Here is a 13,223-nt window from a genome sequence, read left to right on the forward strand (position 1 = left end):
CGTTCCTAAAAGTGTTAGTTTTTAACAACATACATACTCTCCTAATCCAGAATAAGCGGTACAATCTTCGTGGAACCAGTTTTTGCAAAGTGCTGCATTGGACACTTTCAGGGGGATCTTTATATATTTCCCGGCAAACTGGGCAGAAAATCTCTGGCGATTTTGTTTTCTTTGGCACTGATTTCTTTGTGGTACCGACGAGTTTTCGTTTGGACTGTGTAACTTTTTGGTTTTTGGGGTTGCTTGAGTGCTTCTAGTTCAACTCATTTTTATAAGGAGACTCAGTTAGTAGAACGGACTTCTTCTTTTTGCGAGCGTTGGCTGTTCTTGGTGGTGCCTTCGGCAATGGTTTTCTGACCTTCGGCGAGATAAAATTGGTTGATGGTTTTTTGGCGGTGTGGAAGGTGGGGAATTTCGTGAATCCGGTGCAGATGATGGCGTTCGAGCAGAGGATGTAGAGGGGATTTCCATTTGCAAATTTTGGTTGCCAGTAGTATCACTGAACTGCTTTGGTTGCTGCTGAAGAATGATTAAGGGTAAATCTTCATCTTCTGTTGTTGGCCCTAAAGGATAGTTACATATGAACTGTAGACTTATGAAAATAATGTCCAACTCATTTTCTGTGTGTTGACTCACATTTGATTCTGTGTGTTCATCATGTCCTTGATTTGGGTCTGGTTGATCGGTTACCCATACAACACGATGATCTTTCAGACGTGTTGCAGAAATGTATCTATGAAACTTTGATAATATTTCTGAAATGTTTCGCAAGATTACTGAAATGTTTCTGCAATATTTATAAATGCCAATATGTCCTTTCATGAAATATATCCTGCAATATTTCTGAAACTCATTTTCGAAATATGTCTGATATATGTCAAGCTATATTTCCCACACCAAAAATAGAAATATTCCTACAATATGTGAGTTATAGCAATATAAATTTTACGAAAGGAAAACACCCAGTCTTCACCACATTAATGTAATAATTTAAATTAAATTATTAAATTAATGTGGTGAAGACTGGGCGTTTTCCTTTCATAAAATTGCACACATACCAACATAGGAGATGGATTTACAATTTCAAGTGTATAGCAATATAAAGTTGGAATTCTTTCGAGTTTGGTCCTGCATTTGCTCTGCTCCACAATGAGTATTATACGATGGTTCAGAAGGGCCACCGCCCAACTTTTTTTCATGAAAATCTTGCACTTCGTGATTTAATCTCGCACTGCATGATATTATCTCGCACTGTATGATTTTATCTCGCACTGCATGATTTCATCTCGCACTGCATGATTTTATCGTGCACTGCATGATTCTCGTACTGCATGATTTTATCTCGCACTGCATGGATTTATTTCGCACTGCATGAATTTATCTCGCACTGCATGATTTTATCTCGCACTGCGTGATTTAATCTTGCACTGCATGATTTTATCTCGCACTGCATGATTTTACTAGCACTGCATGAATTTATCTCGCACTGCATGATTTAATCTTGCATTTCGTAATTTTATCCGACTCTAAGTACATCATTTTATCTAGCACTGCGGATTTCCATATTTAGGTTCTCGCTACACCCATTGCATTATTATTCGTGATTTTGTAGTGAGTGGAAGATTGTGCGCGTAGAAAAGTTTCTCCATTTCCGGCCATCTGCAGAAGCTATCCCTGTTCTAGATGATTTAACAAAGTTCTATTTTGGATTTGGGTTGACGCAACAAGAAATAAAAGCCTTGCTGAAACTTCGACACGGCTTTGAAATTAGTGAAGGACATTTCAAACGTCTTTTGAAAAAAAATAACTTACGAAGAAGAAAACCTTATTCTGTCCCCACTGAAGTAATACGGTTTATCAGGAATCATTTACAAACAAGCTCCCAATTACATGGATATAGATGGATGCACCTAAAGTGTCTTCAGCATGGTCTAGTGGTTCGGCGAAGTACCGTAAGACTTTTGTTAAAGGAACTAGATCCAGAAGGAGTTTCCTTGCGCAGTAGACGTCGGCTAAAACGGAGACAATATTTTAACAAAGGGCCAAATTACTTGTGGCATATTGATGGTTATGATAAACTAAAACCATATGGTATTGCCATAAATGGATGTATTGATGGATATTCTCGTCATATTATCTGGTTGAAAGCTTGTTATACTAACAATAATCCTCGGATTATATCTGCATTTTTTGTGTCTTCCATCGAAACATGTGGAGGATGCCCACGAAGTATACCTACCGACATGGGGACTGAAAATAGTCACATTGCGCATATGCAAACTTTTTTAAGAAGCAGATTTTTTATAAATCAGAATTCGTTACCGGCATTTATTTATGGAACAAGTCAGCACAATCAACGAATAGAATCCTTTTGGTCTATATTGCGAAGGGAAAATGCACAATACTGGATGAATCTCTTCGAGTCTCTTAAAGATGAAAACTATTTCAATGGAACGTTGGTTGATAAAAGTTTAATTCAGTTTTGTTTTCTTCATTTAATTCAGGTAGGTCTATCAGAAATAGTACAGAAAACGATACCTACACCTAAAAAGTTAAGTATAGGTACCTAACTCAAAAACTAAATTTCTTTAAAGCCGATATTTCACACAGAAACAAGAGTTCACACGGTCATCATTGTTCAGTATTAAATTCTGAATTAGTCAAAATGATTCACTGAACAAATTCGCGAGGACTCTCTCATTTAAGGTTATATGGTTAAAACAGTGTTTTTTTTAGATGGAGCTGGATGAAGTGTGTCTTGTATGGAACAGTCATCGAATAACGACAAATCGAGGAAGTAGGACATCTGGTGGCAAACCCATTATAAGGTATAATTTGCCAGAATTATTTGGAACAAAAGATTATAGTGTCAAAATATCAGAAGAAGAATTAGATTTATTCAAAGAACAGGCCATGTTTTTAGAAGAGCGTACCTGTTGTGACGAAAATGGATATAAATTATGTAAAATTTTGATGATCGAAAATAATTATGAAAACCCACAAACCGTTGATGAAGCTTTGACTTTATATAAATATATTAGAAGTAAGACCTATGAATTATTGGAGTAAGATAAAAACATAACATTAATATAGGTATAATTTATTTAAAAAATACAGTTTGTATTATGTATACGCAGAAAATAAAATGAAACAAACAACTATTCCGCCCAAAGAAATCTAGGTAGCACCAATGTAGGTATACATACAAACGAAAAAGTTTAAGTTGTATGTACTTATATAAAAAAATGTTTCCTTTTAAAAAGTTTTTGGTAGATACAATTTACAAAAATTATGGTAGTCCAAAACCTATTGCATTCTTCACTGCAAAATCCATGGTGTCTTTAAATTCTTTATAATCTAAATGACAAGTCGGGATACTTAATTGGAGGGCACATGTATTGGCAGTCGGATATTTGCTTCCATCACAATTATTAAATGTTAATTTGGGTGTAATGGGAAATCCTAACGGTGGTATAATATCGGAACCAGTGGCAAACACCAACATATCAGTGACACTGACACTATCATTATTTGTATTGTCTAAAGAAAAAAAACACGATCAATAAAAGTGAACTTTATAAATATTTGCATATTCACCTTCGCAATCTACTAGGTAATCCCTAAAATAAGATATAGCTCTGTTTTCCAATATTCTCTTGTTAGACCCCTGTTCGCTATACTCGATGGTTTTAAACAATAATTGTTCTAGTTGGCGTTCCATATTGTGGTCATCAGGAGGTTGTAGACCCACCTGTAGTTTATAACACGCAACACTGTTTTGCAAATCTGACTCAAGGTAAATCACGGTCAAACGCAGGAGAGTTTGCGCATGACGTCTCAAGATTGCATGCAACCAAGAAAGGATGATACGAAATTAAATTCGCTAAAAAGGGCGAAATTAATTCCGTGTTAGTTAACTCGGAATTAAATGGAAAGGAATTAATTCCGAGTTAACTAACACGGAATTAATTCCCTTCGATTTAATTCCGTGTTAATTAACGCGGAATTAAACAAAAAGGAATTAATTCCGTGTTAGTTAACAGGGAATTAAATAGAAGGGAATTAGTTCCGTGTTAGTTAACACGGAATTAAATAGGAGGGGTTTAAATCCGTGTTACTTAACGCGGAATTAAATACGAGGGAATTAATTACGTGTTAGTTAACACCGAATTAAATAGGTGGGAAATAATGCCGTGTTAGTTAACTCGGAATTAAATAGAAAGGAAATACGAAGGCGCAGAAGGGACATACTTGTTTCTTTTTCCGATAAAGATATTAATTTCGTGTTTGCAAACACTAATTAATTCGTCATAGTTAATTTTGTGATTGCTAACGCGCAGTGAATTGTATAGGAATTAATTCTGCGTTTGCAAACACGGAATTAATTACGTCATAATTAATTCCGCGTTTGCAAACACGGAATTAATTACGTCATAGTTAATTTTGTGATTGCAAACGCGAAATGAATGGTAAAGGGATTAATTCCGCGTTTGCAAACACGGAATTAATTACGTCATAATTAATTTCGTGATTGCAAACGCGGAATTAATTGTATAATGTCGAAACGCGGAATTAATTGCCTTTGATTCCCAGACGTAACCGAGGTTTCTCTGTAGCTAGTAACAATTTTCTTTCGTTGGGACTACTCTTCCAAATAAACGGACTCAACGTTAAGGTGAAGTGAGTTGTACACTATAGTAAAGTTCCTGGCTTTCTATACATTACCTAGTCTAGTAAGTATACCTAATTTAATTTTATATCAAACTAAGTTGATGTCTTTATAGGTATGGATTATCGAGATAAGTTGGTGGAAAATTATTTTTCTGTAGGGTTTCAACAAAATGAAATCATTTCTATGTTAGAACTAGTGCATAGAGTAAAGGTGCATCCTAGAACGTTGAAGCGGATACTCTGTAGATTAAAGTTATGTCGCCGCAAGAATTATAGTGATATTGGTATTGTAGTCAATTTTATTAATAGTCAATTGGCAAACTCAGGACAACTTCATGGTTACCGATGGATGCATCTTAAATGCATCCAGCATGGCTTAATAGTCACACAGAAAACAGTAAGAGAGGTGTTAGCACTACTCGATCCAGAAGGAGTGTATATACGAAAGAGAAAACGTTTACGTAGAAGGCGATATTTTAATGAAGGGCCGAATGCAGTTTGGCATATAGATTCTTACGATAAACTAAAAAGATATGGGATTTGCATAAATGGTGCCATTGATGGTTTTTCTCGGCACATAATATGGTTGCATGCAGGTCGGACTTCTAGTAACCCTAAAGTAATAGCAGGGTACTATCTTTCTGCAATTATGCGTTTAGGAGGATGTCCACACACAATTCGGGCTGATATGGGCACGGAGAATGGTACAATAGAGGCAATGCAAACAGCATTGTGTCAAATTTTTACCAATCCAGAGCAGTGCAAACCACCATTCATATATGGAAAAAGTACAGCCAATCAACGCATCGAATCTTGGTGGTCGAATTTACGTAAACAATGTGCACAGTTTTGGATAAACTTATTTGAAACATTGGATGAGGAAAATATGTTTAACGGTTCTTTCCTTGACAAGTCTCTCATGCAGTTTTGCTTCCTGAAGATTATACAGGTAGGTATTATAATAACTATACACTTACGCCGGTCCCTCATACTGGCAGAACGGTAGAACAAATATCGACTCGGTGAATAATATGTGCTAAGTTAATACCTTAATTAAAAAAGACCGTCTTCCAAGTTACACCCTGTAATGAATAAATGTGAGAAGAACAAAAGGGTGTATAGTGTAACTATAAAGTGCTTATACCTAAACAATTACCATGCTACTACATTTTTAATTGTGACATTAAATTAGCACTTAAATTTACCATTATTTTAACTTTTTTCCTGTCACCAAGCATTAAGCAATCGTCACTTCTATAAAAATGTTCACGAAATGATTGTATCTGAACTGAATGTCTTTAATATTTAAACACTATCAAAATAATTATGCACCCCCGTCAATGTATTGTCTGAATTTTTAATTTATTTTAGGAAGATCTAGATGCTGTAGTGCAAATCTGGAATTCGCATCGAATTCGTGGTTCGAAGAAGAATAGGCTTTGCCTTGGAAGACCTACGATTATGTATCAAGCCCCTAGTCTATTTGGCGCAGAAAATAAGTTAATCCCCATCTCCGAAGCAATTCTTCGATGTTTAGAAGACCAGTGTTTGTTTTACAGTAATCCATGTGACCATTCTATCATGGAACTATGCAGAAATATAATTTCAGAAAATAATATTACGGTCTCTGTTGATGATCCCTATAGTGCTGTAAAACTTTATGTCGACCTTAGGACCATGATCATTCACTTAATGCAACAACACTAATGTTTATTTATATATAAAATGCTTCTTTTAACATAAAACAAAAGATGTAAAGAATTCGTATTGTTTTTATAATATGCACAAGAACCTTAGAAAACTTAAAATGTTGTATTCGATTACCAATAATAATAATGTAGTGTTAAACTCATGCAAAAGCAAAATCCTTACAATTAGCAATTCCAAAAGCAACATCAGATTTAAATTCATTATAAGTTGTGTAACCAAGCGGAAGTCTTAATTCAAGACCACACGTATTGGCTGTCGGGTAACGTACATCTCTTTGGAAAGTGATTGTTGGTTTAACGTCAAACCCTAGTGGTGGTAAACGGTCGATTCCTGTTGCAAGTATCATAATATCTTCTAAAGAAACTTCGGTTTCTGAATCTATAAACATGTTACATAGAAATAATAATACCTAAGTAATCAATGAATCTTTTACCTTCACAATCGAGTAAAAAATCGCGCCAAAAACTTATGGATTTATTTTCGAGCAGTCGGGCAGACGAGTTTATTTCGGAATATGTGATGTTAAATAAACTGTTCAAATCTTTGCTGGTAATGGAATTATTTTCGCCACACATGATATCTTCAAATAGATTTGGATGGTCTTTTATTAAATTCAAAACATGTCCAGTAGCGAGACCCAATTCAAATTGCTCCAATGCAGGTCGGATACGGTTGTACCCGTAAAATTTGAGTAAGTCTAAAATTGTACATTGTATGATCTAAATACCTTTCACCTTTAAATTTCAGGAAATTCAAAATATTCGACAATGTTGCAGAAATAAGTTAAAATATACCTTCAAGCATCACATTCTTTTCTTCAATTTTGGTAATGATCGGCCAACCAGCGATAGAAAATACCGATTCTTTCTCTACATATTCTTGTAAGCACTTAAACTCACAGAAAGTGGTGATGCGCAATATTTTTTCACGAATTTCGTACTCGATATCATCCATTGTCAAATTGTTGGTATAGCCTCTAACTAGGAGAGAGTACAAATTCTTGGAAAAGAAGTATGGACCTGGACCTCCATGTATAAGCGACAGAGCAATCAGACGGCCACTTTCAAAGTATTCTTGTTTTTGGAGCGCATCACCATCCAGTGTAAGAAATTTCTTCTTTTCGCCAAAAAACATTCTACTGTTTTTAATATGGTTTATCACCAACCTAAACATTTCCCGTGTAGGTCCGCCCGCATCAACCGCTCCTTCACTGCGTCCTTCGATATCACTAAACATAACACTGATTTTGTTAAAGGGGGAAAATGTCTTTCGTCGAATGGCTCGAACGCAACAATTAAAAATATCTGCACGATACACATTAAACATTGAAACTTTATCTGAGGTAATCTTGTTTTGTAATGGTTTAAGAACCATTTCTAAGGAGACCTCTTGTGTAACTGCTTCGCCGGTTCCATTTAATGACCTAGAATCCGTTTCACGAAATTCTTCCCATTGGTTTGTCTGCAGCTCTGCATAATTCAACGACGTCTCATTTAAGCTTTTTGTAATAACTGTGTCTGTATCAGTATCGAATAATAACTGATTTATTTCGATCATAGTTGGGCTACCCTAAAAACGAAAAACAATAAAGATGTTCTTAAAGATAAGTACCTTACAAGACGTGAATCGGGGGAAATCATTGTGCAAGGCTGGTTTGCGTCTATACCACAATCCAAATATTGAACCAAACAATCAGGATTGGGTTCATATTGCTCACCGGAATATTTGCTTATAACTGGGGTCGAGATAAACTCTTTTAACTCAGTATAAATTGTCTTGTCCTCGGGTTCGTCCAGTTGTAAATTTTGATTTGAACTGGTTCGAGCATTGTCTATAGTAGTTAGCTTCAGTTTTTTTTTGGGAATTTTTGTTTTTATTTGTTTTTGGGTGGTTCTGTTTTTAATACAAGGCGATTTATCTTCCGGTAATATTTTGTTCGTGGCCAGGTAGAAACGTAAGGTAGTCAGCTTGGCTACTTTAAATATTTCACCAATACTGATGTTTTCATCGAAATGATTTTCCTGGTAATCCACCAAGTCATATTTGAATTCATCTAGTTTCCCATACTTGCAAATGCCATTTGGGAAAAATAAATTAATAGCTTCTTGTAATAATTCTACTTTTGTTAAGGTTTTTTTAACTTTGATGTTTCTCACACCACCACCATTAATGTCCCGCACCAGTTTTCCATTCATTTTCCACCCCAATTTGACAGTTCTCTCTTCTTGGTAGGGTCGTCCCGGAGTCGCTTTTCTACCCTCTGATGACCCGGCCTGATTATTGGTGTTATCCTCTTCCCCATTGTAACTTCTCTTAATTTTTTGTATTAAACTTAGAGTTTTCGTCGAGCAGGAAGGTGATGTCCAGTGGTGTCTTCTACAGAAGTTAGTTACCGCTATTTGGTCCCCAATCTTTGGAATGTATTTCTCTAGTTGCTCAAATGTCATTCCAGTAATTGCTTCCATGTCAACCTAAAAGAATAACTAAGTACTATCTAACTGACTTCTGGCTGTTTACACCGTCAAGTTTAGGCAGAACTTAAGATTAACCACAGGTGAAAATCCATGATTAGTTGAGACAAGGGTTGCGACGCATTTGAAAAGCGTTAACCTACTTCTTAATTTTTACGGTGCAAATGGGAATGTCTTTTTTGTGGTGTTATTATTTTACAGGTAAAAAGCAGTTCGTTTTTTTTTTTTAAATTACTGACTAGTATGAGATACGTTTGGATTGGAACATAATCTACTCGTAATAGCGTGTAAGAAAGGCACGTGTGCGCATACAAATGCCAGTGCGTTTAACTAAAATCCGCCAAATCCAAACTGGTTTCATTTGAGATAAATCGCTTTGGAATCGTTCTAGAATTGTCTCGATATGAGTTTAGTTTTTGCGTTATATTAAAGCAAAACTTGAAATATAGGTTTTTTCAGAATTTTAAGTGACACGGTATACCTTACAAAACAACTACTCCTACTTAGGAATAATTGTAACAGAATCCGTTTAATTGAGCAGTTTCCGGTGTCTCGTGTGATATCGACTTTGAGTCTTTTTGCATGATTGCATGTAAATGCGGTGGTCTGCGGTTAATAAAGATTTACTGGAAGGAAAAGTATTTTGCAAAGGAAAAGCTGTTCGATAAATCTAAATCCTTATAAGGTACACCTGGGCTGAGACACACTGCAAGTCAGCAAGTTTAAATTACTCAAATCCATAGATTCTAAAAATTTAATACTTCATTCTTACTATTTACACTCGCCTACCTTATCATTTTTCATTGATGCCAGAGCACTTTCTGAGACCGCTCCACGAGCCAATAAAAAATTTTCCAACTGTGATTCCATTATTTGTAACCTATCAAGTAGAAACAACACTTTAGATACAGCAAATTCAATCGATTACATTCGGGCGGGAGGTTTGTGTTGTAGGTATGTAAGTTACAACTGGGCGTTAAATTTATTTTTCTGGTGTGATTCTAATGTCCGCCGCATAGATTCAGTAATAACATAAGAAAATTGTGTCACTATTTATTTATGTTTCATTAAACTGCTCCGAGATTGAATTTTTCCACGATTATAATTCGTTCTCGTTATTGATTATACTTGCTACTAGATCGATTTGAAAGTAATGCACTAAAAGACACGATCACAAAAACAGGATAGGTACTAAATAATTTTGGTTTCAACAATGTTCTTGTTCTAAGTTCTAACCGAACAAGTAGGTACCAGACGAAAAGAGTACTGCTGAGTTGCTAGAATAGCTTAAAAATAAAGTCATCTTGATATATAGCCCGTCAGCGGTTTCGCTTGCAGTTAGTTGATATCGTACACCTAAGTTCTGGCACCGTACTTTTGCTACGCGGCCAGGAATTATTATTCCTTATACGAATCTGTATCTGGATGTAGGTACGACGATTTGAACGAAAATCCACTAGCCAAATTAGCTATGATAGTACAACTTAATTCCGTGTTTCTTAATTCCTATACAATTAATTTCGCGTTTGCAATCACGAAATTAGCTATGAAGTAATTAATTCCGTGTTTGCAAACACGAGATTAATTATAACGTAATTAATTCCGTGTTTGCAAACGCGGAATTAATTCCTATACAATTAATTTCGCGTTAGCAATCACAAAATTAACTATGACGTAGTAAATTCCGTGTTTGCAAACACGAAATTAATTATGACGTAATTAATTCCGTGTTTGCAAACGCAGAATTAATTCCTATACAATTCACTGCGCGTTAGCAATCACAAAATTAACTATGACGTAATTAATTCCGTGTTTGCAAACACGAAATTAATATCTTTATCGGAAAAAGAAACAAGTATGTCCCTTCTGCGCCTTCGTAATATTATGTTAATTGAATTAGATGTTATTTTTAACTTTTCTTTAAAAATGGTAGTTGTGGCTCTTTTTTCGTTCTTTTATCTCGAAATAATTTATTTGGGTGCTAAAAAACTCTTTAAAAAACAGCGTCTTTTGAAATGCTGTCATAAACTAACAAGTTTAACATTTGTTTTTGGTGTTGTTATCGATCTAACTAGTTATTTGTACTGAAATAAGAATAGTTGCTTGTTTCGATCATGAAACGCAATCAGGAAAATACTAGGGTCAGTGTGAACACTTCACGAAACAATTGGAATTACCTTTAGATTGTATAATGTATGTTTATATTTTTTCAGTTGGACATATTCAAATAGTGTTACTACATTTGCTATGAATTTTTTTCAGATAACGAATCCGACTCGAAAAGTGAGGTTGCTCTCCTGCTGTTGCCCTACACCGTAGCACTAATACCCTGCAGGAAAAAAGGGGAAAAAAGTTGGAGGCCATCACGAAGTGAGGTTCGAGACGGATTTATAACGCATATTCCAACATCCGGAGATGTGAGATTAGCCATTAATCAACGTAAAGAAAAATTGGCTAGTCTTGGCCGAACCTTTCAACCATTAGTGCTAGTAGTAGGCCAGTCAGTTTGTGAGTACGACCATTGCTTTGTGGTAGTAGATGATACCTTCTACTCTTTTAATACTTTGATCAAAGCAGTTGATACTGCCTTTAAAATGTTCCATGCCACTGGAGCATCATATCCCGATGAATCGGAAGATGTATGGCTGCTAGTACAGAGGTTATTTTACCGAATAACCACTAAGTACGACAGGTTAAACCAATCCGTATCTTCATTACTATCAGAATTTAACTTACTGGAGTAAAAATGTTCACCTGCTACTCATGTAAATGAGAGAATTTTTGAAACAGTCTCTCAACTTATAAAACGTGCTAGTGAGGGGAGGGATTTTCGTTGCGGAGTGCCCAGTTGCTATAGACACTTTTCAACCCATCTTTCTTTTAAAAGACATTTACTTAACTTGCATGGCAATCAACGTAATTCTTGTAACGTAGAAAATACCACATATACTGAAAATACTGTAGCGGGATGATCCCAATACAAACCAAGAGACTTTAGGTAATGAAATAAGCGTTAAAATTGATGATGCGTCTGTTGGTGATTTAAGTACCGATATTTTATCAATAGTTTTCATGCTTGACGAAAATCCCTCCATTGCACGAAATACTGTTCAGTTTTTTATTAACATATTGCACGATTTCGTTGCCATATCTAAAGAAAAATTAGAAGATCAAATAAACTTATTAATTACTCAAAGTGAAATACCTCAAGATATACGATTGAATATCACAAAGATATTGAATGAGTACGGTAATAGCCTACATTCTTTTAGTACCGAACACAAAAGATTGCAATACTTTACAAAAACTGGAACATATGTTGGGCCTAGAGAGGTCGTTGTAGGTCAACGCATGGAGCATAAAAAAATTCAATTAAGCTCTCGTTTAATACCAGTGAAGTGTACAATGCAAATTGTACCAATTAGACATGTTTTTGAAAAATTTTTTTCAATTTCATTTGTTATGCAGGAAACATTGCAGTACCTTAATCAACTTCGTTCATTTTCTGTACCAATAATAAATTTAGTTCAGAGCGCAGCATGGAAAGAAATGGAACACAAGAATAAAGGGGACCATTTAAATTTACCAATTGAAGGGGCAAGTGAATGAAGGGGTTATGTAACAAAAAAAAGTTTTTGAGAAAAATCGCTTTTTGTCAGCTGGTCTTGCATTTTTTAACAAAGAAAATTTATAGAAATATTTTTATATCATTTCTAGGAAAGGTTTGTCTGTCTTCTTTGAAAAATATTTGTTTTGTAATTTTTTCAAAATTAACAATTTTATTCAAAATTGTTTGCACATAACCCCTTCTTCCACAATAGATTATTGAAAAATTAAATTAAACACAATGCAACAGGTGTCAAGTCTTTTATTAAAATTCAAAAGAAAAATAGGTACGTCTAGAAAACAGTTTGTGTGTTGTCCCACTAATTGGTACGACGACGTCTTTGTTTTGAGGTTTCCACGTCTGCTCCAATTATAGCCTCATAAAATCCTCTATGTTCCTCCAAAATAAATGGCATCTGCTCACGAATGTTTGCGATTTTTTTTTCGGATATATTTCCGGTTTTTCCGAGAATCCTGTCACACTCTATGTTTGAAGGTGGTGAGTAATTTCCTGTTGGAGGATTTTTAAACAGGGAAACTTCCTTGAAAGGAGTGTATTCATCATACGATTCCTTATACAAATAACTTCCAAATTTTTCAACGCGGATCCATTTAATACCATCCCTAAATGGGACTTTTTCATTAAGCAAATTCTTTTTTTTGTTAACAAATCCCATTTTCGTTGCCAAGCTATCAACGTCACGAAAATACTGCGCCATATCGTTAACAACAGAATTTTTTGTACAAGCTGATCTAATTATTTGC

General features: G+C 35.2%; 3 protein-coding genes across 3 annotated transcripts; 2 read left to right on the top strand and 1 right to left on the bottom strand.

Moving 5' to 3' along the window:
* Positions 1 to 1,507: 1,507 nt before the first annotated feature.
* Positions 1,508 to 3,069, top strand: LOC116164078. The gene is made up of 2 exons (XM_031478205.1): positions 1,508 to 2,504; positions 2,737 to 3,069. The coding sequence occupies exons 1-2, from the start codon at positions 1,905 to 1,907 to the stop codon at positions 3,067 to 3,069; spliced, it is 933 nt and encodes a 310-aa protein (XP_031334065.1). The 5' UTR covers positions 1,508 to 1,904.
* A 1,595-nt stretch (positions 3,070 to 4,664) lies between these two features.
* Positions 4,665 to 6,452, top strand: LOC116164477. Its single transcript, XM_031478663.1, has 3 exons — positions 4,665 to 4,733; positions 4,785 to 5,620; positions 6,043 to 6,452. The coding sequence occupies exons 2-3, from the start codon at positions 4,787 to 4,789 to the stop codon at positions 6,376 to 6,378; spliced, it is 1,170 nt and encodes a 389-aa protein (XP_031334523.1). The 5' UTR covers positions 4,665 to 4,733; positions 4,785 to 4,786; the 3' UTR covers positions 6,379 to 6,452.
* Positions 6,453 to 6,509: 57 nt separating this feature from the next.
* LOC116164080 (G2/M phase-specific E3 ubiquitin-protein ligase-like) lies at positions 6,510 to 8,846 on the bottom strand. The gene is made up of 4 exons (XM_031478206.1): positions 7,998 to 8,846; positions 7,176 to 7,950; positions 6,815 to 7,078; positions 6,510 to 6,759 (listed from the first exon to the last, which is right to left on the bottom strand). The coding sequence occupies exons 1-4, from the start codon at positions 8,844 to 8,846 to the stop codon at positions 6,521 to 6,523; spliced, it is 2,127 nt and encodes a 708-aa protein (XP_031334066.1). The 3' UTR covers positions 6,510 to 6,520.
* Between the last annotated feature and the right edge of the window lie 4,377 nt (positions 8,847 to 13,223).

This window comes from Photinus pyralis, unplaced genomic scaffold (assembly GCF_008802855.1).
Source record: "Photinus pyralis isolate 1611_PpyrPB1 unplaced genomic scaffold, Ppyr1.3 Ppyr1.4_LG2, whole genome shotgun sequence".
NCBI classification, from domain to species: Eukaryota; Metazoa; Arthropoda; class Insecta; order Coleoptera; family Lampyridae; genus Photinus; species Photinus pyralis.

Coding starts and splice junctions, on each gene's coding strand:
- LOC116164477 (XM_031478663.1), top strand. CDS start 4,787: ATGGATTATCGAGATAAGTTGGTGGAAAATTATTTTTCTGTAGGGTTT. Junction 5,621..6,042: donor GCTTCCTGAAGATTATACAG/GTAGGTATTATA, acceptor AATTTATTTTAG/GAAGATCTAGATGCTGTAGT.
- LOC116164078 (XM_031478205.1), top strand. CDS start 1,905: ATGCACCTAAAGTGTCTTCAGCATGGTCTAGTGGTTCGGCGAAGTACC. Junction 2,505..2,736: donor GTTTTCTTCATTTAATTCAG/GTAGGTCTATCA, acceptor TGTTTTTTTTAG/ATGGAGCTGGATGAAGTGTG.
- LOC116164080 (XM_031478206.1), bottom strand. CDS start 8,846: ATGGAAGCAATTACTGGAATGACATTTGAGCAACTAGAGAAATACATT. Junction 7,079..7,175: donor AAAGAATGTGATGCTTGAAG/GTATATTTTAAC, acceptor GTACAATTTTAG/ACTTACTCAAATTTTACGGG. Junction 6,760..6,814: donor TTTTTTACTCGATTGTGAAG/GTAAAAGATTCA, acceptor ACATGTTTATAG/ATTCAGAAACCGAAGTTTCT.